The sequence below is a fragment of the Apis mellifera genome, linkage group LG11, assembly GCF_003254395.2.
Source record: "Apis mellifera strain DH4 linkage group LG11, Amel_HAv3.1, whole genome shotgun sequence".
Classification (NCBI taxonomy): Eukaryota; Metazoa; Arthropoda; class Insecta; order Hymenoptera; family Apidae; genus Apis; species Apis mellifera.
The window spans coordinates 12,167,908-12,194,309 of NC_037648.1; the positions used below are offsets into that span (position 1 = coordinate 12,167,908).

Here is a 26,402-nt window from a genome sequence, read left to right on the forward strand (position 1 = left end):
TTGTAATTCGATACTTACTCCCTGGCGGTATTTTGGTATCTCTGGATCAACGAATTAATGAGAAGATCTTTTATATCACTAACATACTCGACAATCGTGTCGATAAAAATTGTTCGACATACTTTGAACAATCCCGTAAATGCTGTCTTTTGAATTCTCGTGGGGAAATTTGACATAAGAATGTGATATTTTTCTATAAGCTCGTTATATTCATGCAATTGTTTCATATCGTCTTTTACAAATATTTCTATTAAATTATACTCATACTCGCTGTACAAATATTCGTATCTGTAATAAATTTAATAATGTATATAATATAAAAATTATGAATCACGTATATTCAATAAAAATTGATCGTTACTTTTGCAATTTTAACAATAACTTTTCTGGAATGCATTTCTCTCGATCGATCAAATCAATGATCTTGTTCTCTTGTTCCTCTATCATAGATTTCTCTATGTATGGCTACATGTATATATAGAAAAGAATAATTTTAATGCAGTAATAATATTTGAATGTATATAATATAACGTAATATAATGTAATGGAGATTTCATACCTCTAAGAAACCTTCTTCACCAGACCAATCCAGGTAAAGCTCAGTTTCTAATTTCTTGAAGAATCTAACACCTTCGCATATTTCGTTTAATATGTAACACAAAATGTTCTTAAAATCCTCAAAGGATGGATTAAAAATAAGCTGTTTCGAACTGACAACTATAAATATATTGAATTCACACCTAATTGGCTGCAAATAACGTATAATTATTGTATAGTTCGTTTTATCTTGTGCATTGAATAGTTCACCTGGCCATGAATAATAAAATTTATAAAATCTTTCAAGGTAGATATACACATTGTCAAAAGTTGCTGTTCCATTATTTTAGCAATGCATTCGTAGAATTTTTTGAATCGTATACGTTTCAATGGACTGGGAATCAAACTTTTCATATTATTCTGTTGAGAAATAAATCATTAACAAATTTTATGAGAATAATATATATATATATATATAATCAAAAAATAATAATTGTTAAAATTTTACCATGAGGAATATATTCTGGATTCCAGCGTACCAAACATCCTTTAATATATTTCTATTTTTTATTATTTCTTTACTAATCATTCTTTTAAATTCCATCAAATCCCAACTGTCTTCGTGCTCGATGATTGTATTTAAATCGATCAATCGAAAGTTGCTGAAAAAAAGTTTATTTCCATTTCAAAATCATAATACGAGAAATGAATAATTTCTTACCTGAAATCGCGAACCCAGAAATCTAAAGTCATCTTCATACAAGGATTTATCAGAAATAATTGATTTTGTAAATATTCGCATAATTTTTGAACATTAATTTTTAATCGAGTTAAAAAATATATCACTTGAAGCAAATTTTTTCTAGTTTCTTCCTGTTAAATCAAAAAATACTTTTATGAAATAAACATATGTATAAAATAACGATATAAAATATGGAGAAACTTTAGTTATAAAAAAATATAATTAAATCAAAAATATAATTTCAATCGAACCTCTATTAAATAATATTCCATGGGATCTTGAAGTGCGTACTCCACTATCGCTTTCTTCATATTCCTTGTATACGTTTCTTTAATTTCGATTAACAAGTCTTCCATATAATAATTGAACCGATCTCTCAAATAGTATGGAACTAAAGCTAATATCTTCTCTATAATTTCGTCTTGAATTTGCGTGTGAAAAGTATTAACGCCATTATAAATATAATTATAATATCGATTTATATCTTGATCATTATTTAAATCTATATCTATTTCTGGTAATTCAGTTTTAACGATTAAACTGACCATCAATCTATAAATAATAATAATCAATTTAAACTTTAGTTTAATATCTTATCGTAATATTTTCCTTTGCGAGAAAAAATTAACAAAAAATTAACAAAAGATCGAATAATTAACCGACCTTCGAAAATTTTCTACTTTTAATCTTTTTTTTGTATAAATTTGTTCGAATTTCTCTAGTCGTTTCTTTTTTTCTTTACATCTATTACATTTCATTAATTCAGGTGGTAAAGCAAATAATGGCTCAATTTTATCAATTACTTTTGAAATTTTTTGCACATCTCTAACAGGTTTTTTTTTAAACACCGGTTGTGAAATACCCTCGCACGTATCCACATCGATACATTCGCATTCCATGCTGAAGCTATTTGAAAGAAAAAGAATTGAAAAAAATATTATGATATTAAAAATAAAAATTATATATAAAATTATATGTATAACTAATGTGTCATTTTAAAATTTCCATAGAAATAAATCAAAGATTGAATATAATTACAATGAAAAAATTAATAAAAAAAAATTAATACTATTATTAATTTTTAACTACCTTGCAATTGAATTTCGTATTATTATATATTATTATACAGATGGCGCCACTTTCGGAATCAATTTTGATAGTTGAATTACATTTTCATCTTTAAATCGTATACGAAGTAAGTATATTACAAAATAATATTTTTTTCAAATTATTAAAAGTTCCAATAATAATGATGCAATATGATATATTAAAACAAAATGCTTAATAATCTTCTTTTATACATTTATCTTTAGATTACAAATAGGGCAATACTCTTGACTGCAATTGACTGCAGTTTCTAGGCAACGAAATTGATTGGTTTCTATAGAATTTATAAAAAATTTTAAATGAAAATATTTTTTAAAATTATATATGATTATTTATGATATTTTTGCATTTGTAATAAAATATAAATCAAAATAAAATTGAAACATTTTTAGGTTAAGTCTCATTAATGTTAAATTTTTTTCAATCTTTTTCTACATAAAATAACACATATGACGTGTTTCAGATGATTTCACATCAATTTTTTCGTTCGATACATACAAATTATATATTATGTTATTCAACAAAAAAAACATTATTAAGCAAATTGCGTAAGAAAACTGGATATGCATTTGTAAATTGTAAAAAGGCTCTAGAGCTAAATAACAATGATATCGAAAAGGTAAAATACTATTATTCGATAAAAACTATAACAGGAACATTGTTAATTTTTTAAATGTTATAGGCTGAAGAATGGTTAAATAAGGAAGCACAATCTCAAGGTTGGAATAAAGCATTGAAATTACAATCCAGAATAACTTCTGAGGGATTAATAGCAATGATCACTAACAAAAATCATGGAGCACTTGTCGAGATAAATTGTGAAACAGACTTTGTAGCAAGGAATAAAAAATTCCATGATCTAGCACAAATTATACTTACCACTGTGTTAAAATATGGAATGACAGTTGATCAAGATTCATTGGTCAAAAAAACTATGTTATGTACAGAATCGATAAATAAACTATGCGCCGAAGATGGCAAAAGTTTAAGTGATCATTCTGCTTTAACCATTGGGCTTATAGGAGAAAACATCAATATAAGACGTGCATTATGTATGAGTGTGCAACCAGGTGTACATCTATATGGTTGTACACATCCTACTCCTGTAAATCCAGTACCATCATCTTTTGGAAGATATGGAGCATTGCTGGCTTTAAAATCTGATAAAAAAAAGGAAATGCTGGGAATGCAACTTTGTCAACATGTTATTGGTAATTATTAACATATGTTTATTATTAACATAAGTTATGCTCCTTTTTTTTATGAAAAAATATATTTATAGTAATATGTGTTTTAATTTAGGTATGAATCCAATAAAAGTTGGTGATCCAACCATTGATGAACCTTTAGACAACGTAGATGATGAAACTATTATGCTGTATCAAGAATTTTTATTTAATCCTGCACTTTCTATACAGCAGTTATTACAAAATGAACAAATTGAAATTTTGGATTTTGTACGTTTTGAAATGGGTGAAACATTTGAAAATAGACAATCATTAGATTCTATAGAAACTTGTGGTTAAAATGAATAATATTCATTTAATATATTTAATATGTATTTTCATTTATAAATTTTGTATATAAATATTATATTTTTATTTTAAAAAATATATAAACATCTTATTTGTATTATTATGTAAGTAAAATACCGAAATTATTGCATTATTTTTCCATTATATAAATTATTATAAATATAAATATATATATGAAATAGTTGAGAAATTATATATAAATTCCATAAAATAAAAATTAATTAATAAAATTATTATTCAATATATATATAGAGAGAAAATATATACACTGATAAAAAAATGTAATCAATTTAAAGTAATAGTACAAACGATTAAAACAGCGGTCCAAATGTAAAGAATTTTATGTTTGAAATTGTAGATAATAATTCAAATTATTATTCTTCTTCCTTTTCTATATTTATCGCACACATATTAGATGATTTTAATTTATTCTTTCTTCGCATAAGCTTTACAGATTTCCAAAGCCACATTCGTGAATCTTTCTTCCAATAACGAGCAATATCTTCTGGCGAATGCATAACACCCTAAAATTCACATCTGTATCGCTAATTTTGGCGAATAATTTTATAAATAAATGTTAAAGTCTAGACATCGTACTTGAAAATTCAAAATGTCAGAATGCTGAACATTTTTTCTATAAGGCAACATATCTCTAGCATTCAAGCCGAACAAATCTTGATCAGTATCATCAGACGGCTCAGTTTGCGCATCACTTGTTCGACGTAGCGGTATCGTATCATTTCTAGATTCAATTTCTGCCTCTAATTCTAGACGCTCGAGAGCCGATGTAAAACTCCTTGACTCTTTACAACTGCCGAAATTCGCCTAATTCCAAAACTTTTAATTTTCATTCAAAAACTAATAATTTATACTCCGTTACAAATAAATATTTCAACAATGATTAAACTGTGTAAACCTGTACTCCTTGAGAGCAAACATTACATCCTAATGCCACTGATAAACATATATCGCTCATAGTTTTCGACAAAAAATTTCTCTCGTCCCATGCAAAATTTTCAACTACTCATAAAAGAAAGGACGCGATTTATTATCGATGGAACTGAAGGATTCACGATATACGAGAAACAGTCACAAACCGCTGGAGTGGTCGGACTCGTCATTTCTCCAGTCCATCAGCTTCTTACCACGTCATATAAAATAAACTTCAAAAATTTCTCGTAGCCTCGTTAAAATTGGCTGACAGACGATCCCATTTCTGTCCACACGTAGAAAAACAACAGTTTGAACGAAGTTTCGCATGATCATTCACGCAACTTCAATGAATTAAACGGCGATGAATTATATTATAATAAATGTTTTCATTAATTGATATAATGAATTGTAAATTGAAATTTAATTATTTTTTTTTACTAAATAATCGATACACGTAAAGATATAAAGAATATAGCAATATATAACATAATTTTTTCAGCCATAATTTTAATCTTCCCTAAAACAAGAGAAAAGTATAATCGGAATTGTCTTCGTTATTTGAATTAAGATCATTTAGAAAAAAAAAAAAATTAAAACAAGAAATCTTCAATTCATATCAGAATAATATTTGAAAAATACAGCATAGGTACGCTACGAATGAGATGTGTTTGCCATAGAACCGATGCCCGCATGGCTGAAACACATCCACCGAGTACCCGTTGGTCACGGCTGGCCGGTCGAGGTTCCGGGCCGACTTCCGGACGAGTCCGCACCGGTACGGTTTCTTTTTAGTGAGAAACGCATGGTATCAGTTGTATTCACGTACAGTTAGACGGTGTTACCGCGCAGTAAACGCCTTCTCTCCTACTTCTTCGCGCGTACCGTCACAAATATACATTCCTTTAAATGACGTGAGGGGAAAAGAAGGAAAGAAGAACGATGGATTTCTCTAGACGGGTGAGTATATAGAGAAACGTAATTATATGAAACCAAAGCTGCGAGAATAATCAGGACAATCGTGATATGGAACGATAAGAATAATTGGCCATTCATTCATTATCGTTTCTCTCTTTGCCAAGGAAATAAACTTTATTCAGGAACGATATTTCTTAATTTTTGCAAAATAATATGTTATCTTTAAGTTATTAATACATAATGATAATATGAAATATTACATATTTCTTTTTTTTATTCTTACAATTCTTTCAATTCTTTCTATGTAAATTATTATTACATTTAATAAATATTCTATCGTATTTTATAATTTCGCAAATCAGTAATGAAGTAAAAAAAGAAAAGAAAGATTATTTTAAATTTCACAAAACATCATCGATTTAAAACATTTGGAAATTTTGATTTCATCACGTAAAAACTGCGAGAAATCAATTATATACATACACAGGTTGGTGGGCGTTTGGTAAGTATAGTCACCACTTCCTGTCATAAATGATCGTCGCAAACGAAGCTCAAACAACATATGTACACGCGTACTGTTCATAATATGCGTATGTATGGGCATGAATGAGCGCGGAGATGCATTTGTAAAGACAATAACATGCCTCTGTATGCGGAGAGCGCTGCACTTTGCATTACCTACACAGATTCACGCATTAACGGCAATCAGCGGAAAGCCGGAGGTAACATCGTGTCGTTACCTCATCGATGTTGAAATATATTACACCTAAGAAATGACAACATATATATGTATTATGGAAAGTACAGAGAAATAGTACAATTAACAGATCAATTGCAATCAGCAAAAATCAAAACGAAACAATTATATAAAAAAAAAAATAAATAAATAAATCAAAATAATTGTGACAAATGAAAAAACTTTGTAAATTAATTCAATAACAATATAAAATTTTATAATTCAAGAATATTTTTAAGAAAGTGAATTATTAATACTTTGCGTTATCAATTTATTACTAAAATTAGATTATAGATATTCTTTCAATACGAATTGTGCTATTTATGTAATTTTCTTCGGAAACAAATATATTCCTGTTTCTCTGTAACACTTATTCGTACTTATATCTTGCTTTATTGAAAACGACATTTATGTGAAAAAAATCTGACAATTAATTTTTGAAAACTGATAATTATTTTACAAATTATACTACTTTACATCGTTCAATTGTGATTATAAACACAAAGTGGCTTACATAGTAGTATATACGAACGTACACACGAATCACCTGCGATTAAATCCTTCCGAGGACTTCGCTCTCGTGAGTTCTCATACCCCAGTTTTCTGCCAGCAATCGTCAGTACGAGCACTGATCGCGTTTCTCTGTTGCAAAATTCATGCACGATTCTCAATTTAGTTAAAAAGTGTTTGACCTATTTAAAATATATAATAATAATTCACACAAAAAATCAAAAAAGCAGTATAAAAAATAAAATTGATCGAAAATTGAAAAATTGATAGTGACAAATGTCAGAATTATCAGGAAAAATTGAAGAACCGGTGTGTAATTAAAGATAAAGAATAGAAATAATCGTAAAAAAAAAATGTGAAAAGAATATAACATGCATTGTTTCCATAATTTAAATGCTTTAGACTAAATGATATTTTAAAAATATAAAAAAATGAAAAAGAAATAAAAATCGATATTACTATAGAGAATTATACTATAATCTTGAGAATTATCGAAATTATAATTTCACTGATTAATTTTTCGTATCGATTTTATTTCTAATTTTTGTCCATTGATTTATATTGACATCAATTTGATATCATAAACATTATTTATTTTATCGTAATATTTCTGAAATTAATATTAATAATTAATAATTATTTGCGATAATAATACAATATAATTATTGAACTGTTATTAAATACATATTATATATATCTCGACATAAAATAAAATAAAATTTAGGAATTTATTCAAATAAAAAAAGGAATTTACCGTAAATTATTCAAATAAAATTTAGAAAATAAAACTGTTTTTTAAACATTAAAGATTTCAATGGTGTGCAGGATGATAGAAGCTACCGTTCCGATGATTCTAACGGTGAAATCTTTAAGAATGTTCCAAAGAACAGCAGCACGTTTCGCATTTGGAAAATCGAGGTAACATAGAAAGAAAAAATAATATAATTTATTATATTTTGCTGTATTAGAAAAAGATATATACATATGTACAAGCTATTGATTTTAAATCGAATATCTAAATTATTTTTGAATTATTGATATCAAAAAAAAAAAAAAAAAAAAAAATAACGAAACAATTTGTAAAAAAAAATTAATGATCTTAAAAAAATTATCAAAATAATCTTTGTATCATCTTTTTTATCACCAAATGCATGTTTCAAAACTATTGAAATTTTTTTTTCACTTCTGATACGAGCAAAAATAATTCAAATATTCAATTTACAATTAATATTCTGTAGAGTCATCTCGTTTTGAATTAGAATGTTTTTCGTGAAAAATACAAAGAGTAAAAGTGCAAAATAACAAATTTAATATCCGTGTAACAGGGTTTACGAATCACAGCCGTTACAGGAAATAATATGGGATATTTTCTTTCGGAATTGGCGTATATTATTTACGCAGTATCGCCAAAAGACGGTCCACTACCTTATCCTGGAATGCCGGTATGATTATTTCTCTATTATTATTTTCTTTTTTCTTTATACAATAATATTGTATAAATATTTAATATTGTATTAATATTTAAAAAAAAAAAATATTTCTTCAAATAAATTAAATTAATATATTTTTAATTATAAAGTACATTTTTATATCATTTATATATAGAGCAAGGAATTAAAATCGACTGCGATAATTCGTGTAATTCATTTTTGGATCGGATCTGCATGCGATTCAACTATTTCTGGAGCAGCCGCCCTTCGAGCAGCCGAATTAGACTCGCAAGTGTCTGCCACAATTCTATCGAGAGAGGCACAAGGACGAGAAAGTCCTAGATTTCTGGCTTATTTTCGCCAATATCTTATTATCGAAAATTTTCATTTCGAAACACCATCATGTAGATTGCACAGAGTAACTGGCATAACAATTCCTATCTTAACAGAACTTGAGAAAGTCCATTGGGACTACTTCAGTTCAAGAGATGTTATCATTGTGGACGTTTTATCGCAGTACGTAAAAAATTGAAAATTTTCTATAATAATTTTATTATTAATCATTTTTATCATGGTATAATAATAATATAAAAATAATGAAATACAGGAATATTGTATTCCTTTGGCTGGGATCATCATCGGATCCATTGCATAAACGACATGCGGTCAATATCCTAGAAATGAGAAAAAAAAATAATAATGGTCGTATCATTATTGTTGATGATGGTTACGAACAGACTCTATTAGAAGAAGATAGACAATTATTTGCTAGTATTTTAGATCCTTCTACAAGAGTTGTTAAACCTGATCGCCTTTACCGAATCAATATGCCAAGTCCAGTCAAACTATACAGATGCAGTGAACAATCTGGTAAATATAAAGTCGCGGAATTGAAATCTGGACCGATTCTTCGATCAGATCTCACATCAGAAGCTGTTTATTTGATTGATCGAGGTGAAGCTGGTGTTTGGGCCTGGGTAGGAAGTAATGTGAATGCTCGAGAAAAATTAGAAACGATCCGCAATGCACGTGGATTTGGAAAGAAAAAAAATTATAGTAACGGTATATTAGTTGGAAGAGCGCTTGAAACTTATGAACCAACAGAAATGAAGGTTCTTGTTAGAGGATGGAGCTCGACAAAAATAAGACCGCTTACTCTACCACCTAATTTTGATCCTGATTATATGAATGAAAGACCTAAAATGGCAACTGCTTGTCAATTAGTAGATGATGGATCTGGTGAAAGAACTCTTTGGAGAGTAACTCATAAGGAAGGAATGATTCAGATAGACGATAAAGGAATATACTATGCAGAAGCTTGTTACGTAATGTGTTACAAATATGGACAAGGACGTAGGAGTAGAACAATCGTATGTTAAAAATATATTTCCATTGTTATATTATATAATTATTAAATTTGAAATGATATAATACTACTACTACTAGATTTATTGTTGGGAAGGAGTTCATTCTATAAATGCAGATCGAGAAGCCGTTTTAGAAGTAGCTTGTCGTTTAGCAGAAGATACTGGTGGACAGCTAGTAAAAGCATATCAAGGAAGAGAACCACCTCATTTATTGCAAATTTATGATGGAAAATTAAAAATACTAGCTGGAAGGCATCGTGATTTTCGTAAGTGATAGAATAAATAAATTACAATTTTGTTCTAATTGAATTTTCCCTAATGTAACATTTATTTCTTAGCTCCAGAAAAATATCTTGTTAGAGTGTTTGGATCTACTTCATACACATCAAAAGCAGTTGAGCGTCCTCTTAGATCTAGTAGCCTTGATTCTAGCGGAGTTTTTATTCTGTTTTCTAATTCACCTGTAGTATGGTGTGGTGGTAAAAGTACTGGCGATGCTAGACAAGCATCTAGACGTCTTGCACCCAGAAATGCACCTCTGATAACTGAAAATAATGAAAATAATGATTTTTGGGCAGAACTTGGAGGTTAAAATAAAAGATCTTAAACACAATTTCTAATTATTTTAATATATTTTTATATTTATTTTTTTAATTTCTTTTAAAAATTTTACTTTTAAGGTAAAGGCACTTACGGTACAGAAGTTATTAATGATGAAGAAGAACTCGAAAAACATTTATACCAATGTTTAACAGACACTGAAACATTTGTTGGTGAAGAAGTTCTCGGATTTGGTCAATGTAGTCTTCTTCCAGAAGCTGTTTGGTTGTTAGATGCTGGAAATGTAATATGGATTTGGATTGGAAAATCTTCTATTTCTAAATCATTAAAAGAATATGTACATGATGCAAAGGTATTTTTGTTCACTCATCCTGCTGGTCGAGATCGAAATACAATAATTTCTATAATCAAACAAGGTATAATAAATTTATTTATAAAATAAAAAAATTTACTTTGAAAAAACAAATTTTATTTCACTTTTTTCAGGATTGGAACCTTCAACATTTATTGGGCTATTCAATAATTGGAATTATAATTTATTAAGAGAATACAAATCATTTGAAATATTTTGCACACTCTTACAAGATAAAAAATTATTACCGAAAATACAAACATTAACAAAATCATCAAGCGACTTTGATAATTATGTGAAGTATCCTCTTTCTATCCTGAAAGATGATCCGGAAAATTTACCATCTGATGTTGATGTTGCTCATAAAGAAATGCATCTCACTTTCGATAATTTTATTGCAATTTTTAAAATGGAACCAAATGAATTTATAAAACTTCCTACTTGGAAAAGACAAAGACTAAAACAATCGGCAGGACTTTTTTAAAATTTCGTATTTTTATTATGATTTTGTACCATGATTAATATAAAGTCAAAATAAAAAAAAATATTCCTTATATATATTTACTTATTTCTGATGTTTGAAATTAAATTTATCAATTCAAAAAATATACAATTTCATATTTAAGTATTTTGATTAAGACTTTTTTATTGAAAATTCATATATATCCAAATGTAAATTTAACATTGTTTGATATACATTTTAAGATGAAGTATCCATTGGTTCTACTTCAATTCTACGAACAGTTTCCCCTTCGATAATTATAGGATGAACTGTTTTATTAAGTACTGCAGTAGTACCACGCTTATATCGATACGATATATTTCGTTGTCCTTTAACATTAGCAACATCATAAGGTCGTAAATAATCAACAGAACCTTTACGTATAACACACAAATCTACATTAGATCCAGAAGCTAAATCATTAAATACACCAGCACGAATAGCATCTGCTACCAATTCTTTAGCCTCCTCTTCCTACAAATATTTTAAAATTAAATATAAACTTATACAAAATATATAAATATATAAAAATATAAAACATTCTTACTGTCATATCAGGTTTCCATCTACTTTCAAACACAGCCATTGCAGCTAATGATCCTGTACCCATGCTAGTATACATATGTCTATCTGAAGATCCATGAGGATAAATACAATATAAATGTGGTCCATCTAAATCAACACCTCCTAATATTAAAGCTGCTCCAATATGACCTTGATAACGAAATAATAATTGCTTTATCATAGCATTTGCAGTACAAACTGGTACCATACGATTAGTATTTAAACGATGTAATTCTAATTGACTGGATATCATTTGAGTTGTCATTTCAGTATCAGCAGCAGTTCCAGCACCACAACAACTTAAAAAATAATTATTAGATTATTTTATTAATTATTAAATTATAATAATAAATAATATTATTTATATATATAGAATAATGAAAAATATTAATTTTTTAAAATATACTCACTACATATTTTCAGCAAGATAATGGATTTTACTACAATTTTTATCAGCTACTATAGTATTTTCTGTTGATCTTGTATCACCACCAAGAACAACCCCATCTTTATAAACAACTCCAGCAATTGTTGTTCCTGTTTTAACAGCTCTAGGTGCTTGAAATCCTTTCTTTATCAAAAAATTATTTCTAAAAGAAATTAAAAAGAAAAAGTATTATTAAATAATGACGCAGCAATATCAATCTATGAGGTTATATGTATCAAAAATTACTTTTTACTTTTTTACTTTTATGCAAATATTAAAAATTTTATTAACATTATAACTTTAATATAATAGATTACCGTTGACAAAGATCAAAAGAAAATCCGGGCGCAGGAATTTCAGGTACAAGTACCGAAGACATGATATTCCAAAAACTTAAACTTCTAACACCATTAAAAGAAACGGAATAATGAAAAGCATTTCGTAAATGTTGACATTTACCAGTAGATGGCAGTTTTGAGGAAAAACAATACTCGTACTATATTTTTATATATATTCTTCTATTTTATACATGTAATTTTTTTTATACAATTAATTTACGATATCAATAAATATAATTAATAATTATAAAATATAAGAAAATGTTTATGAAATAAAATTTAAAACAAAAATGTAAGTTGTTTTAGTTGTAAAAATTTAAAAAGATGCAACATTATGAGAAAATTAAAAAGATATAAATTATCATATTTTTACATCAATAGTATACAACATACAAATTATTTTAAACATATTAATTATAATATAAAAATATAATATAAAATTACATGCTGCAATCTTAACAATCTATTTTGAAATATTCATTATTTGTTAAGTAAATGCAATATATTTTTTTAAGATTTATAAAAAATATAAAAAATATAAAAAGACACCTAACTGTTTAAATAATATCTATAAACAAGTAATGTCATTAATGATTTCTGCCATCATATTTTTGTCTTGTAATGTTGCATCTAATTCTTCTTGATCCCACTCCAAATTTATTTTTGCCAAACGAGATTCTTTTTTTCTTATTAATTTTAAGATACCTCTGGTTTCTATCAATGAACATAAATTATAAAATTCAGATGCATCAACAGCATGAATATTCCGTTTCTTACATACTTTTTTGTATACTTCATGCAACTGAAATATAATTATCACAATATTAAAATTTCTGATCAAATAATTATTTAAATTATTTAAATTATATTATACTTACTCTCCCCACTGTTACATCTTTATTTCGCCCTTTATTTAAAATAAGCAAGAGGGAACATAATAATAATTTTTGTTGTAAAGGAAATGTATTTTCTTCTTTTTCAATATTTTGAGATCCACCATAAACACCATTTAAGACTGTAATAACATCTTTCAAATCTACTGGCTGATCTATTGTAGTCTGTTGCTTTTTAGTCATATTTATCTCTAAAAAAATTTTTTTTATAAAAAAGAAATTAATTTTTGTAAAAAATAGATTTTATTTTTTTATTTTTATTTCACTTCTATACATACCATTAGATGGTTGTAAAATTTGTGCTAATTTATGAGATTCAGTAAGCTCTATTACTCTTCTACCGATATCTAATGCTCTTCTAATATCACCAGAAACAGCAGCAACTTTCCCAGATAACATATGTATTGCAGTTTTAGTGAATAAATCAGTTGCTTTTGCTTCATTTAATCTTTCACATATTATATTATATATTTCTTGTTTTGTATATGGTGAAAAATGAATCAATGTTGGCTTTAATTCACATCTTGTTTGTAATCTAGGTAATATTCTATCTGTTAAGTCTAAAGCATTGGCAATACCAATTAAAATTAATTTTGAATTATTTATTGATGGCCATTCAAAAATAGAATATAAAACAGATTGTTTTTTACTTTCTAATTGATCTATTTCATCTAAAATTAGTAGCAACATTTTATGATTTGAAATTAAATATTTTTCAATAACTACTTTACTATTTCTTCCAGATTTTAATGTAGATAAACCTAATTCTTGACTAATTTTTGTATAAATTGTAGCTGCAGATTTCATAGTTGTACAATTAATATAAATTATATTAAATTTTGATTTGAATTCAATTTTTGATATAAGCTTTGAAAGACATGCTGTTTTTCCAGTACCAGGTGGTCCTGATACATACAAAGAACCTGATGTTTCATTTTTTAAATGTTTTTCTATAAATTCTTCTAACTTTTGTAATTCATTTTCTCTGCCAGGTAAACTTTGAGGTACTGAACTATGTAAAGCTTTACGAGCTTTACGATATATTTCTGATCCAAATAATCTTTTAGGACATAATTTTTCCTCCTTATCAGGAGAAGATATCAAATTTAATTTATCAAAAAAAGTAGAAGGTGTAGATGGAGATGTTAATGAAAATGATTTATCCACTCTTCTTTGTTTTGGAGGAGTAGAACCATTACCTTCTGAAAAAATATGTTAAAAAATATATTATTTTTAATTTTATAAAATATATAATTATTAAAAAATATTTAAAATATTTATATAAAATTCATTTTCTTTTTTTTACATACCATCAGATTCATTTGATTTTTTTACACATTGAGGAGTTTGTGTACTGATTGTATTATCATGAATATTTATATTATTCTTTATTATATTTTCTATATCTGAGTCTGAATCTGACTCTGATTCACTACTACTTAAAGTAATAACTTTTTTTACAGTTGGTGTATATTTATAAGAAGAATCTTTAATGGTTGCATTAGTAAAATCTTCCTTCATTACAGTATGTTTATTTCCATAAAACGAACATTTCTTTCGTACATTAAATGAAATTGTTGTTTGTATACTTGTCATTTTTAGCTATTCAAATTACTGACATAAAATTTTTACACAATTTTTTTTTCTGTAACACTAACACTTTCGTTTAATGTAAAATATTTAACATTTTTTTTCTTATTATTCTTAACCTTTTATAAAAATAAAAACAATTTTCTCAAAATTTGAATTAAATTATACATTCATTAATGTTATTTTGTTAATTTCAATCCATAAAATGAATTTTTGAATTAAATATTTTATTATTTTATTAATAAACTACTTTCAAAAGTTTCAAATACTTATATACTAATATTATGGAATTAATGCATCCTCCAAGTTTTTTGCAGAAAAATACTTTAAACGCGGGAAAATAGATATATAAAAAGGAAACGGATAAACGTAAATTCCCGCGTAAAAACAAATATTTAAAAAATATATTTTTAAAAAATATATATAAGAAAAATATTTGTATAAATTGTAAACTTAAATTAATTAATGAAATAATGATAATATATATATTTATAAAATTCTTTATTTTAATTTACTTCATATAAAATATCTGTACAAAATTTCTTAGCCCTCTAGAGGCAAATACAGAAACTAAAGAATATAATGTTTCTATAATCTAAAGAAGCAAATGTTCCTCTTCCATACTGGTATTAAAGCGTAAGGGAAGTTGTTCGCATTCCATGAAAATCAAGAAATTCTAGATTAATCTAGAAATTTTAAAGCTATAAAATGAGAGCAAAGGTAAGATGATATTAATATTTCCTATTAATTTCAATATTTTTTCTAATAAATTTATGATAACATATTTTTAAAATCTTAAAATATATTTTTTCCAAATTATCATTATACTATATTTCTTTAATAAATTTTCAAAATATATTTATAATGTAAAAAAAGTAAAATTAATAAAATAAATAGTAAAATACATATGTATAATTAGAAAATTTTCAATTTTTAGTGGCGAAAAAAGAGAATGCGCAGGCTAAAACGTAAAAGGAGGAAGATGCGTGCAAGATCTAAATAAATTTTATACATAACCTCCGTAAGTATATATAATTTTAAAAATATTATTAATAAATATGAATTTTTTTAAAAAAAAAATTTTCATATTTCATGTGTAAATATCTAGATTTCATTTCATGCGATACAAATTTTTTTTTTAAATAAATTTTAATTTTTGTTTCAGTTATAAGAGTAATATCAACCAGATTGGCATGAAAAAATTGTACTATTTGAACTATCAATGCAAATAATTTTTGTTATTCAAAAATTCATTTGTGTACATTTCTTGTACAATTTAATAAAATAACCGTTTTAATAATAAAAAATCTTTTTTTTTTAACCTTATCTTTTTTCAAATAAGTTAGTAATAATTAAATATAAAAGCTATAATATACATGTACTTGAAGTTGAAATAACTTAAATCCAGTAACCTAATTTTATACGTACAAACTAACATGCCGACTTTATCAAATTTTTTACGAACAAGAAAATTATTTTATGAATATTCCAAGTTTTGTGTAAATAATATAATATATTCTCAAGTAAGACAAATAACAAAATTCTCAAATAAACAATTTAATAGTGATAAAAATGTAGAAAACGATTCACATAACCTAGTCGATTCAATTAGTACTACTCATAAAATTTTTGAAGATAAAAATGCAGATATTATTTTTGATATTAGTGAAAAACAAGAAAAAGTTAATTTAGAAGATTTAATAATTGAAGAACATCACGATCCTTATGAAGGAATAAATTTAGAACGTAAGTAAAATGAATTTATATATATACGATTTTTTTAATATTTAATAATTACTTTTTTTTATGAAAGATTAATGAAATTATTTATCAGGTGGAAAAAATGGTGTTTTTGAAATAGAAGATCTTGTATCATTATTACAAAAAGATAATGTTAAAAATATTTTTGTTGCTTCAATGGCTTCTGAATTATCATATGCTGATTACATAGTTATAGTTACAGGTAGATCGAATAAGCATATGAAAGCACTTGCTTCTTTTGTTCGAAAAGTATATAAATTAAAAAAATATAAAACAGATATATTGGTAAAAATTGAAGGGAAAAATTCAAAAGATTGGATAGCTTTAGATCTAGGTATATTTTTTATTATGTTTCAGATAATTTATTATATTGTTAGAATAATTAAATTAAATTATATTTCTTTTATCTTTAGGAAATATTATATTGCATATTTTTTCACATTCTGCTAGATTAGAATATGATTTAGAAACATTATGGTCAGTTGGACCTGATTATGATGATAAAAGTAAAAATATTACTGAAGATATTATGGAACAATATAATGAATTTTTATCTGATTTAGAACCAATTGAAAATAATAATGAGAATGGAAAATGTGAAATATAAAAAATGATAATTACAATACTTATGTAAACGATATGTATTATATTATCTTTATTAAAATATTATTTTTACTAAATCATTAAATACTATTTGTATTAAATCATTTTTTATTAAATTCTATATAAAAATATAAAATTTTAAAACACAATTGTCGTACAATAATTTTTAAAATGTACACAAGATCAATGTCTCCTGCGTAAGGCATTCCCCCTCTTCTTCCAATATTCCCTCTTCGCGCTTTATGATTATGTTTTCTGAAGTAATACACCATTCGCTACGCGTCCATATCTGAAGACGCTTTATCAAAAACTAGCAAAATGGAATCTTATCGAATTATCAATTTTATTTTATACGCTGATTAATAATTCCAGTATATACGCATTTATAGTTGCGTGAAACAATTTGTTACATGTAATTTTAAATTTATCAACAAAACAGATTGATTAGAATAATTTATTCTATTTTATTTAACAAATATTATCGACATTTGTATATTTGTATTATATGAAATAAAAAATTTTATAATAATTTAAATTTATCTGATTTTTTAGTAAAAGATTCGTTTAATCAAATTTCTGAAAAACAATATTGTTGCTCTTATATAAAAGTGCAATTGATTTTCAACTATCACGTTCATAGGTAATGTATATAAATTTTATAAATATTAAAATTTTAATATTTAAAAATAAATTTATCATTATTTGTATATTATTAATTGAAAATTTTAAATTCTTTTATAAGATAAATAAAAAATAATTTAAAGTATTTTTAATTTTTTAATTAATATTATCATAATAATATTATTATATTATAAAAGTTTATATTGCAATTAATTACATAAATTTTATTTTAAGGTATTTGATCAACAGTATTAAGAGATACATATAAAGAAAAAAAAATATGAATAAATAAAAAAAATTTATTTAATCTCAAAAAATGGCAAACAATTTAAATTCAATTTGTGAAGAAAAATCTACACGATTTTTACAAATTCCTTTAAAATCAACTGAACAGATTTATTTAATTTTTTTAATTCCAACAGTTATTACTTGTGTAATATATATAATTCATTTTTCTGCTGATTTAGTAGTTGCTATTCAACATTTCAAAGAAAATAATATAATATGGGCTTGTTGTACCATTACTTTCATGTATGCACCTGCAATTACATATTTTATGTTAACTGTTTCAAGACCAGATTGGTGGATGTCAAATGATGATAAATTAACAAAGAGTATCTTTTGTTGGTTTTGCCTTCAATTTTGTCAATTGGTGGGCTTTGTTCTTTTTGCTCTTTATAGGTATTAATATTTTTTATTTAAAATTAATAATAATACTAAATATTTATTTAAAATTAATAATAATACAATTTAATTAATGTAATTTCTCATTTTTTCTAGGTATGCAGGTCTTATAGTATTATGCATTGAAGCTATTATTTTAACTGGAAAAGAGAGAACAGAGACTTTAAATATAGCAGCTACACCTGCAGCTATCGAATTATATTTTTTTTTACAAGCATGGTTTCAAGCAGCTCCTCAAGCTCTTTTTCAGACACATTTACTTTTTCGTGAAACATCATTTCATCAAAGTCATCAATCTGGTATAATATTAATTTATTATAAAATGTACAATATAATTTCAATTATAAATATGAAACTATTAAAATATTCTTTTTTTTATAGTAGTTGTAAAGGTGCTTTCTATTAGTATGTCTATTATAATACTTGCTATTCAAACTACCTCATTTCAAAGATTTGAAAGTCAACGTATTAATGGTAGAAAATTACCATGGGCAATGTGGTTAAAAAAATATTGTGTTCAGGTATTTTAATATAAAATATTATATAATTATGCTTATAATATATGAAAGTAGTTTATTCTAAAATATTTATTTAAATTTTATAATTAGGAATTTTGTGATTTTGAAGAAAGAGCTCCTTTAAAACTATCAAATGTAAAAAAAAATAATACTTTAGAGAATTCTCTAGAACAAAAAGAATCTATACAAGTTCAACATGAAGATAAAGAGCAATATGATCATATTTCTCTTGATCGTCAAGTATCTATAACACCTCCTTTACCACCTAAAAATGTATATATTACACCACCTCCAACTCCTTTACGTGGAATTACTACAGTTATACCTTTGCCTATACCAGATGTACCAGCTCCACCAAGACCAGATTCTATTTGTACAGTTGTAGAAAACTCAGATTCTGAAAAATCATTTACTAAGAAAATATCTATTACAGCAACAACAAAAAATAATAATACCATACAAAATTTAAAAGTTCCTCAACGAAAATATTCAACAAAAGGTTTAGAAGAAGATGATCCTATAGGAAAATTTTTAAGTTTTTTATGGTGGTTTTTTTTTATTCTAGCACGAATACTTACTATTGCTGTATTCTATGAATTTTTTCCACTTTACTTATCCATTGTGCTTAGTTTACATTATGGTATTATGTTAATATATCTTTTTTATTATACAAAATATTATGATATTATTACTTTTTTTCTTAATTTGTGGTTAGGATTAGTGTATATAATTAGTTTAATTGAATACAGAATTAAATTTAAATATGCAGATAAATGGGTATTACCATATTACATTTTTGTATTAATGCAAAATATGTTTTTAACATTATCTTGGTATTTCTATTCAGATTGGGATGGATTTTGGTATACTTATGTTTTTTATGTAATATTTGGAAGTATGACATTATGTATTTTATCAACTATAATTTATTATGTTTTATTTAAACCAAAGAAACATAGGATATATACAAGCTGACAAATGCATAAAACTTTTTCATGGTAAAATATTCATTAAAATGTGATTTTACAAATGCTTTAATTTTTATATATTATATGAACATGATTTTGTTTCATATTTATACAAATTATTATATATGAAATAGATTTTTAAAAATCTATTGATGAACAAAACAATAAAATAATTGACACAATTAAAATTTATATAATTACAATTTTTAAATGTAAAACAAGAAATTAACGAATTAATAATTAGATAATACATCAAAAATATATTTATCATACTTTATAAATTAGATAACTATATTTATATAAAACATTCATAGAAAAATCTATTTAAAAAACTTTTACAAATAGTTACTAGATATGGCAGCATATTCTTTTATCTATGAATTTTATATAATGTTATTTACACTATGTATTTATATACAGAAATACATTATTGTTCCAAAAATAAGCAACAGTCTTTTAGCTCAAAATAAATAAAGCGCTATTTTCACATCTTTATTTGAAATCATTCGCATAAATTTTTACGATCGAATGAACATTATATAATAAAAGAATAGAATATGTATAATGCTTTCTTACTCTGGCAATTTCTTTGTGAATATATATATTTCGAAATAAATATAAATTTATTTGATCAACCAATTGTTCATTATATATTACATATATCAAAAATATTTTTAGAAACATTCTTAAATATTATTGTTAAAAATATTTTATTTTTTATTCTCTATTAATATGATTTTTACATAAATTAATGTGTTAAAAATAGTAATAAAAACATAAAGAAAGAAAAAAACTCATTAATACAAGAATGATTCTACTCAAAGATTTGATATTTTAAAAGAAATTTTAAAACAAAAAGAGATATATAGTATTAGATTTTCGCATTACGAAATTTGTATTTTCAATATTTTCAATTGAAATTATTCTTTAAATTTATATATGTATATATAATTATATTAATATATATTATTTATATATATATATATATATATATAAAATATTAAAATAATCATTAAAGAATAAAAATAAAAAAATACGATACTAAATTAATAAATTGAAATATATTTTATTCATACGATTTTATATCTATTCGGAATTGTCAGAATGAGAAGATATGTCATATTCTGTTTTTTTTAAATAATAATTTTTAAATATTTATTATTCGATCGAATCACTTTATGATTTACGATTATTTCAAGTTTCCTTTGAGAATAAAAGCAAATTTGAAGAAAAATATTAATAATATATTTGATCATAATAAACAATTGACTGGTCCCAAATAATTTGCTTATTTCGGAACAATATTGTATACTTGATCCCGAGCGACTTACTTATTTCAGAACAATACTGCAATAAGATGAATACTTATTAGTATTAAAATATGTATATTATGTATTTTCATCTTTAAGATTTTATATATTAAATTTAAATACTTATCATTTTATATAGAATCGATATTTATTTTCACGATATTCGTGACGTAAACTAAAAAATATATAAAATAGATCACATTATTTTGTATCTAATTGCTTAGCCTTAGCAGAAAATTACTAATTATTATATAAAGTACAATAAGATAATATCAATGAACAAATATTAATAAATGTAATTTGATAAAAAATATATGATTTCTTATACATTCATTCATATATATTCACATTATCTACTTACACCCAATCCTTAATCTATAAAATATTTTTCTCATACATGTATATTAGAATCTCTATGAAGATTTCCTAATTGTGCTTCAAATAAAATATCATTTAATAATTTTTCAGCTATAATTCTTTGATCTAATCTCATATTTCTAAGTTTTGCTGCAACATTTCTTCCAATTGCATCAAACTCATCTTCCATTACAAATGAATTATTATGTGATATTTTTAAGAGATCAGAACATTCAGCTTCTTCTAATTTACGTCTACGAATTATTGGACTTTCAGACCATTCACTAGACTGATCATATGCTTCTTCATTTCCTGGTTGCCACTCATCCTAAATAAATTTAAATTCTTAAATTTTTAGAAAGTTTATCTTTGTGAATCACTGTTTTAATTTTTAAAAATTTTTATTCTTTTTATTATATAAAATTGATATACTTACTGTTTTGTAACATTTTCTATATCTTCTTTTAGTTCTTACTATTTCTGGGCATTTATCTGCTGATAAATCAATATATATCATTGCAGGTTTTCTTTGATTAGATTTACATTTTATTTTATCAACCATAAAAGGATGTACTCTCTGTAGAATACTTAGATTAATGAACATAAAATAATTATTACAAAATTCAAATATTCTAAAAATAAATCTTACTTTGATATGACTTAAAAAATTTCCAGTAGATTTTAAATTTCCATTTAAATGTTTTTGACATTGTAAACATCGAACTGTTACATTACTATCTTCTACTCTAATTACAGTAAAGAATTCTCCATCAAGTATGGCAGGTAATCGAATTGGAGTAAGAGTCATACTTTGTTGAGTATTAGATTGTAACTGTGAGATTTGATTAGGTTGATCTTGTTGATGTTGTTGTTCAGATTCATGTTGTGGCTGATGTAAACTTGAAGTTTCATGATTTTCTTGATTCTCAACTTCAATTGTTTGAGAAGATGCCTGTCCATTGACTGTTTCAGATATTTCTCTCTGTTGATTTGCAGCATCAATCATGCATGTATCAAAACTTTGAATCTTTGTTTCATACCTTTGTGTAGAAAATGTATCCATGATTTTATAATTCATGCAAATTTACTCTAATATAAGAGTACATTAAATAAGAAGCTCAGCAATTTATACAAATTGTACATGAATAACTATTTAAATATCTAAAAAAAAATAAGGAACTATTATTTGTACTGACAGTGAAGTAAAATACTATTATTAATCTTGCTTTCTTATTGAATTTCAGATAAGATGCTAGATAAGAATATTACATATATAATAAATCTAGATCAGATAATAGATAAGAAAATATAGTATAGAACTACAATCTAAGGAAATTTCAGTAACTACCAACCAACCTTAGAAAATATGGCTATAATGACAATGTGTAAATTTCTTGTATAATACAAAATATTCTTATAATGACAAAGTGTTTGCTACATTTCTTGAAGTAGTGCAGATATAATTGTTTGAATTCAACAAAAGTTCACTGTCTTGGAAGCTATGGTAAGAATAAAACATGCATGTATAAAATCAAATACTTGGCAGCACTGTGATAAATAAAGTTATCAATAAAAATTTATAACAATTTAAATAAATTTATAATATATTTATAATAACGTGAATAACGTAAATTTCGATTTTTTATCTATATAATGATATTTAAAAAGAAAGAAAAGCATTACATGAAAAATATATTTATTATATTTTAAAAAGCAAGCTCAAATATAAAATAAAAATAATAAAAATAGTTAAATAAATATTATTTTTTAAGAAATTAAATTCAGCAAAACTTATTCTGTTCATTTTATTTCATATTTAATTAAAAATAAATAAATTAATAAAATTATTATTTAATTTTGAATAATTTAAAATAAAAAAGTTCATGCATATTATGTATATATTTATTATTAATAAATTCTATACTTCATATTATCAAATATATTATTAAGAAAACATTAAGTTAACCTTTATAATTTACAGGGTATTTTTGTAAAATAATGTTGTCAGCATTGATAATATTGGTTCATTATGTTGGAAATATGTAAGACGTTGAAAAATAAGTACTATTCATATTAAATGTGCATATTTTACGAACAATTTGTTTTTACTTGAATATATTTGATTATAATGATTTTTTATTATTACAAGTGTGTGTAGTATAATATTTATTAAAAAAATAAAACATTTAATTACAGTATAATAGAATTTAATAATAAAACAAGATTACTTTCACAAAAATATGTCTCTATCTTGTCCTGAAGAAATGAATGAGACCAAAGAAAAACAAGATAAGTTATTTTCAGAAAAAAACCTTGAAGAAGAAATACTTAAATCAAATTCTTCTGAATCTAAAGAATTTTCTAAAAAACGAAAAAGAGAAAATGAAGCAGATAATACAAGCTATTTAGAAACTAAACATTCTCAAATTCGAAAGCATTCTCCAAAATCATCTAAAAGTGAAAAATATATTGAAAAAGATGTAAATATAATTATTATATTATATTATATATATATTTTATTATATTATATTGTATATATTTGCAAATTCTGAATCATTTTACTTATTATTTAAATCATTTTTTAAATTTATATATTATAGATTAATAATACTTCATCAGATTTATGTACCAATAACAGTGAAAAGGTAAAAGAATCATCAAGCAAAAAAATACACAGTGATAATACATTATTAGTTGTAGAACATTATAATTCAGTAGAAAATAAATGTGCTGCTCTTAGAGATAAAAGCAGAATTTTATATATGAGGAATTTTAATAATTGGATAAAAAGCATGCTTATATGTAAGTTTTTAATTTATAAATAATTTTTGTATAATAGTTTTTGATTTGAAAAATTATTTACAGTTGAATATATTAATAAAACTCATGGACGTAATTTAAAAGTATTAGATATGTGTTGTGGTAAAGGAGGAGATTTATTTAAATGGAGAAAAATGAACGCAACACATTTAATTTGTACTGATTTAGCTGAAGTAACTATGCAACATTGTCAAGATCGATACAAAGAAATGTTAAAACGAAATTCTGAAGAAAAAAGATGTTTTCCTATATTTACTGCTGAATTTATAACAGCTGACTGTACAAAGGTATTTTTTTTATCTATTTTATTAAATTTTTTAAAAAAATAATTGAAAATAAGGTAAAATAAAAAATAAATAAAAATTAATATTTTGAAATTATACATCCATATTTTATTAATGAATTCATTCTATATTTTGTCAATTAATTATAAAAAAAATTTTCAGGATCATTTAAGAAAAAAATTCAAAGATCCTAGTATATCACTTGATTTGGTTAGTTGTCAATTTGCATTTCATTATTGCTTTGAATCATTAGAACAAGCAGAATGTATGATAAAAAATGCAAGTGAATGTTTAAAACCAGGAGGTCATTTTATTGGAACTATTCCAAATGCATATGATTTAGTGTATGTTTATTTTAATGTGATAAAAATATTTTTAATTAAATTAATATAAAATATATTTAAAAGTTTTTTTTTATTAGTTCTAGGTGGCAGAAATGTGATGGTGACAGCTTTGGAAATGATATTTATAATGTAAAATTTTTTTGTGATAAAACAAAACCACCACTTTTTGGTGCTAAATATCATTTTCAGTTAGAAGGTCTTGTAAATTGTCCAGAATTTCTTGTTTACTTACCTGTATTTCGTAAATTAGCTTTAAAATTTGGTTTAAATTTAGTACTGTTTGAAAGGTAAAATATTTATTTTATATCTATTTTATATCTATTGTGTTTAATTATGTACAAAAAGAAAATTTTATATTATAGATTTGATAGTTTTTATGAACGTATGAAAAATGAAGGTAGAGCACTACTTACTAAAATACAAGCTTTGGAAACTTATCCACCTCGAAATGATGTATCTCTTGTTGGTAAACCTGAAGATTATCAACATATTAAAGAATATAATATGAAAAGTTCATCAATTGGTACTTTATCTCAATCAGAATGGGAAGTTACTTGTTAGTAAAAAATTATTTTATATGATTCAATAATTAAATATATTAATATTTTATTATATTTATAATAATATTAATTTATTTTGTTTTAGCATTATATGCTGTATTTGTTTTTCAAAAAATGAAAAATATGTAGACAATAAAGAACAATAGTAAAGCAAAATCAGTAAAGATTAAGAAGAATAAAATATTACTTTCCTGGCATAAAATTATTTACTAATTTTATATTATATGAACTAGTCTGTTATATCTATAGAAATAGGAATATAATAATCACTATAGTAAATAGTTATTCATTGATATTTAATATGATCTCTTTTAATAATTTAACAATGTATTAAAAAATTAAATGTGTACAATATACTTTATTGAATTATTTTGTCTTTTTATATAAAATGGAATATCAATTGTATTACAATTTAAAAAAATTATATAATTTTTTTATCCTAATCTAGATACTATAAAAATAAATTTATAAAATTTTATCATATAATATGATCTATCAATCTTTGAAAAAAATTATACTATTTTAATTACAAT

General features: G+C 24.4%; 10 protein-coding genes across 17 annotated transcripts; 6 read left to right on the top strand and 4 right to left on the bottom strand.

Moving 5' to 3' along the window:
- Positions 1-979: 979 nt before the first annotated feature.
- LOC102655353 (dynein heavy chain 7, axonemal-like) lies at positions 980-2,234 on the bottom strand. Its single transcript, XM_026443690.1, has 3 exons — positions 1,943-2,234; positions 1,510-1,831; positions 980-1,410 (listed from the first exon to the last, which is right to left on the bottom strand). Exons 1-3 carry the CDS (start codon positions 2,176-2,178, stop codon positions 1,255-1,257), a joined length of 714 nt encoding a protein of 237 aa, XP_026299475.1. The 5' UTR covers positions 2,179-2,234; the 3' UTR covers positions 980-1,254.
- Positions 2,235-2,390: 156 nt separating this feature from the next.
- Positions 2,391-3,974, top strand: LOC408352 (elongation factor Ts, mitochondrial). The gene is made up of 4 exons (XM_006566338.3): positions 2,391-2,474; positions 2,850-3,005; positions 3,069-3,597; positions 3,689-3,974. Exons 2-4 carry the CDS (start codon positions 2,850-2,852, stop codon positions 3,910-3,912), a joined length of 909 nt encoding a protein of 302 aa, XP_006566401.1. The 5' UTR covers positions 2,391-2,474; the 3' UTR covers positions 3,913-3,974.
- Positions 3,975-5,575: 1,601 nt separating this feature from the next.
- On the top strand, positions 5,576-11,602 carry LOC410324 (villin-like protein quail). Of its 4 annotated transcripts, none has more exons than XM_006566340.3 (9): positions 5,576-5,811; positions 7,824-7,933; positions 8,341-8,457; positions 8,621-8,961; positions 9,053-9,815; positions 9,892-10,078; positions 10,151-10,399; positions 10,493-10,789; positions 10,860-11,602. In XM_006566340.3, the coding sequence occupies exons 3-9, from the start codon at positions 8,374-8,376 to the stop codon at positions 11,207-11,209; spliced, it is 2,271 nt and encodes a 756-aa protein (XP_006566403.2). In that variant the 5' UTR covers positions 5,576-5,811; positions 7,824-7,933; positions 8,341-8,373; the 3' UTR covers positions 11,210-11,602. The 4 variants fall into 4 exon arrangements, with proteins under 4 accessions (XP_006566403.2, XP_006566402.2, XP_393805.3 ...); XM_006566339.3 differs by having other exon boundaries at positions 7,841-7,933; XM_393805.7 differs by lacking the exon at positions 5,576-5,811 and adding an exon at positions 7,022-7,324 and having other exon boundaries at positions 7,841-7,933.
- LOC408353 (proteasome subunit beta type-7) lies at positions 11,346-12,696 on the bottom strand. Its single transcript, XM_391905.7, has 4 exons — positions 12,536-12,696; positions 12,202-12,381; positions 11,775-12,090; positions 11,346-11,701 (listed from the first exon to the last, which is right to left on the bottom strand). Exons 1-4 carry the CDS (start codon positions 12,595-12,597, stop codon positions 11,426-11,428), a joined length of 834 nt encoding a protein of 277 aa, XP_391905.2. The 5' UTR covers positions 12,598-12,696; the 3' UTR covers positions 11,346-11,425.
- Positions 12,697-13,028: 332 nt separating this feature from the next.
- Positions 13,029-15,164, bottom strand: LOC552763 (cell division control protein 6 homolog). Its single transcript, XM_006566341.3, has 4 exons — positions 14,760-15,164; positions 13,728-14,651; positions 13,435-13,640; positions 13,029-13,358 (listed from the first exon to the last, which is right to left on the bottom strand). The coding sequence occupies exons 1-4, from the start codon at positions 15,043-15,045 to the stop codon at positions 13,125-13,127; spliced, it is 1,650 nt and encodes a 549-aa protein (XP_006566404.2). The 5' UTR covers positions 15,046-15,164; the 3' UTR covers positions 13,029-13,124.
- Positions 15,165-15,659: 495 nt separating this feature from the next.
- Rpl41 (ribosomal protein L41) lies at positions 15,660-16,340 on the top strand. The gene is made up of 3 exons (NM_001135909.1): positions 15,660-15,759; positions 15,977-16,060; positions 16,205-16,340. The coding sequence occupies exons 1-2, from the start codon at positions 15,748-15,750 to the stop codon at positions 16,040-16,042; spliced, it is 78 nt and encodes a 25-aa protein (NP_001129381.1). The 5' UTR covers positions 15,660-15,747; the 3' UTR covers positions 16,043-16,060; positions 16,205-16,340.
- Positions 16,341-16,412: 72 nt separating this feature from the next.
- Positions 16,413-17,422, top strand: LOC100577644. The gene is made up of 3 exons (XM_026443820.1): positions 16,413-16,785; positions 16,997-17,134; positions 17,214-17,422. The coding sequence occupies exons 1-3, from the start codon at positions 16,476-16,478 to the stop codon at positions 17,405-17,407; spliced, it is 642 nt and encodes a 213-aa protein (XP_026299605.1). The 5' UTR covers positions 16,413-16,475; the 3' UTR covers positions 17,408-17,422.
- A 104-nt stretch (positions 17,423-17,526) lies between these two features.
- LOC726695 lies at positions 17,527-20,297 on the top strand. Of its 2 annotated transcripts, none has more exons than XM_016915289.2 (5): positions 17,527-18,043; positions 18,259-18,705; positions 18,805-19,007; positions 19,093-19,229; positions 19,317-20,297. In XM_016915289.2, exons 2-5 carry the CDS (start codon positions 18,341-18,343, stop codon positions 20,199-20,201), a joined length of 1,590 nt encoding a protein of 529 aa, XP_016770778.2. In that variant the 5' UTR covers positions 17,527-18,043; positions 18,259-18,340; the 3' UTR covers positions 20,202-20,297. The 2 variants fall into 2 exon arrangements, with proteins under 2 accessions (XP_016770778.2, XP_016770777.2); XM_016915288.2 differs by having other exon boundaries at positions 17,534-18,043; positions 19,090-19,229; positions 19,317-20,293.
- Positions 20,298-21,231: 934 nt separating this feature from the next.
- On the bottom strand, positions 21,232-23,357 carry LOC552753. Of its 3 annotated transcripts, none has more exons than XM_006566345.3 (4): positions 23,218-23,357; positions 22,511-23,022; positions 22,298-22,438; positions 21,232-22,189 (listed from the first exon to the last, which is right to left on the bottom strand). In XM_006566345.3, the coding sequence occupies exons 2-4, from the start codon at positions 22,937-22,939 to the stop codon at positions 21,896-21,898; spliced, it is 864 nt and encodes a 287-aa protein (XP_006566408.1). In that variant the 5' UTR covers positions 22,940-23,022; positions 23,218-23,357; the 3' UTR covers positions 21,232-21,895. The 3 variants fall into 3 exon arrangements, with proteins under 3 accessions (XP_006566408.1, XP_625132.2, XP_006566409.1); XM_006566346.3 differs by lacking the exon at positions 23,218-23,357 and having other exon boundaries at positions 21,235-21,679; positions 21,866-22,189; positions 22,511-23,085; XM_625129.6 differs by lacking the exon at positions 23,218-23,357 and having other exon boundaries at positions 22,511-23,085.
- Positions 23,227-26,169, top strand: LOC412277 (mRNA cap guanine-N7 methyltransferase). 2 transcript variants are annotated; one of them, XM_006566344.3, is made up of 9 exons: positions 23,227-23,365; positions 23,843-23,903; positions 24,058-24,341; positions 24,462-24,663; positions 24,727-24,968; positions 25,128-25,309; positions 25,387-25,596; positions 25,672-25,865; positions 25,955-26,169. In XM_006566344.3, the coding sequence occupies exons 3-9, from the start codon at positions 24,102-24,104 to the stop codon at positions 25,996-25,998; spliced, it is 1,314 nt and encodes a 437-aa protein (XP_006566407.2). In that variant the 5' UTR covers positions 23,227-23,365; positions 23,843-23,903; positions 24,058-24,101; the 3' UTR covers positions 25,999-26,169. The 2 variants fall into 2 exon arrangements, with proteins under 2 accessions (XP_006566407.2, XP_016770754.2); XM_016915265.2 differs by lacking the exon at positions 23,843-23,903 and having other exon boundaries at positions 23,231-23,365.
- Positions 26,170-26,402: the final 233 nt, after the last annotated feature.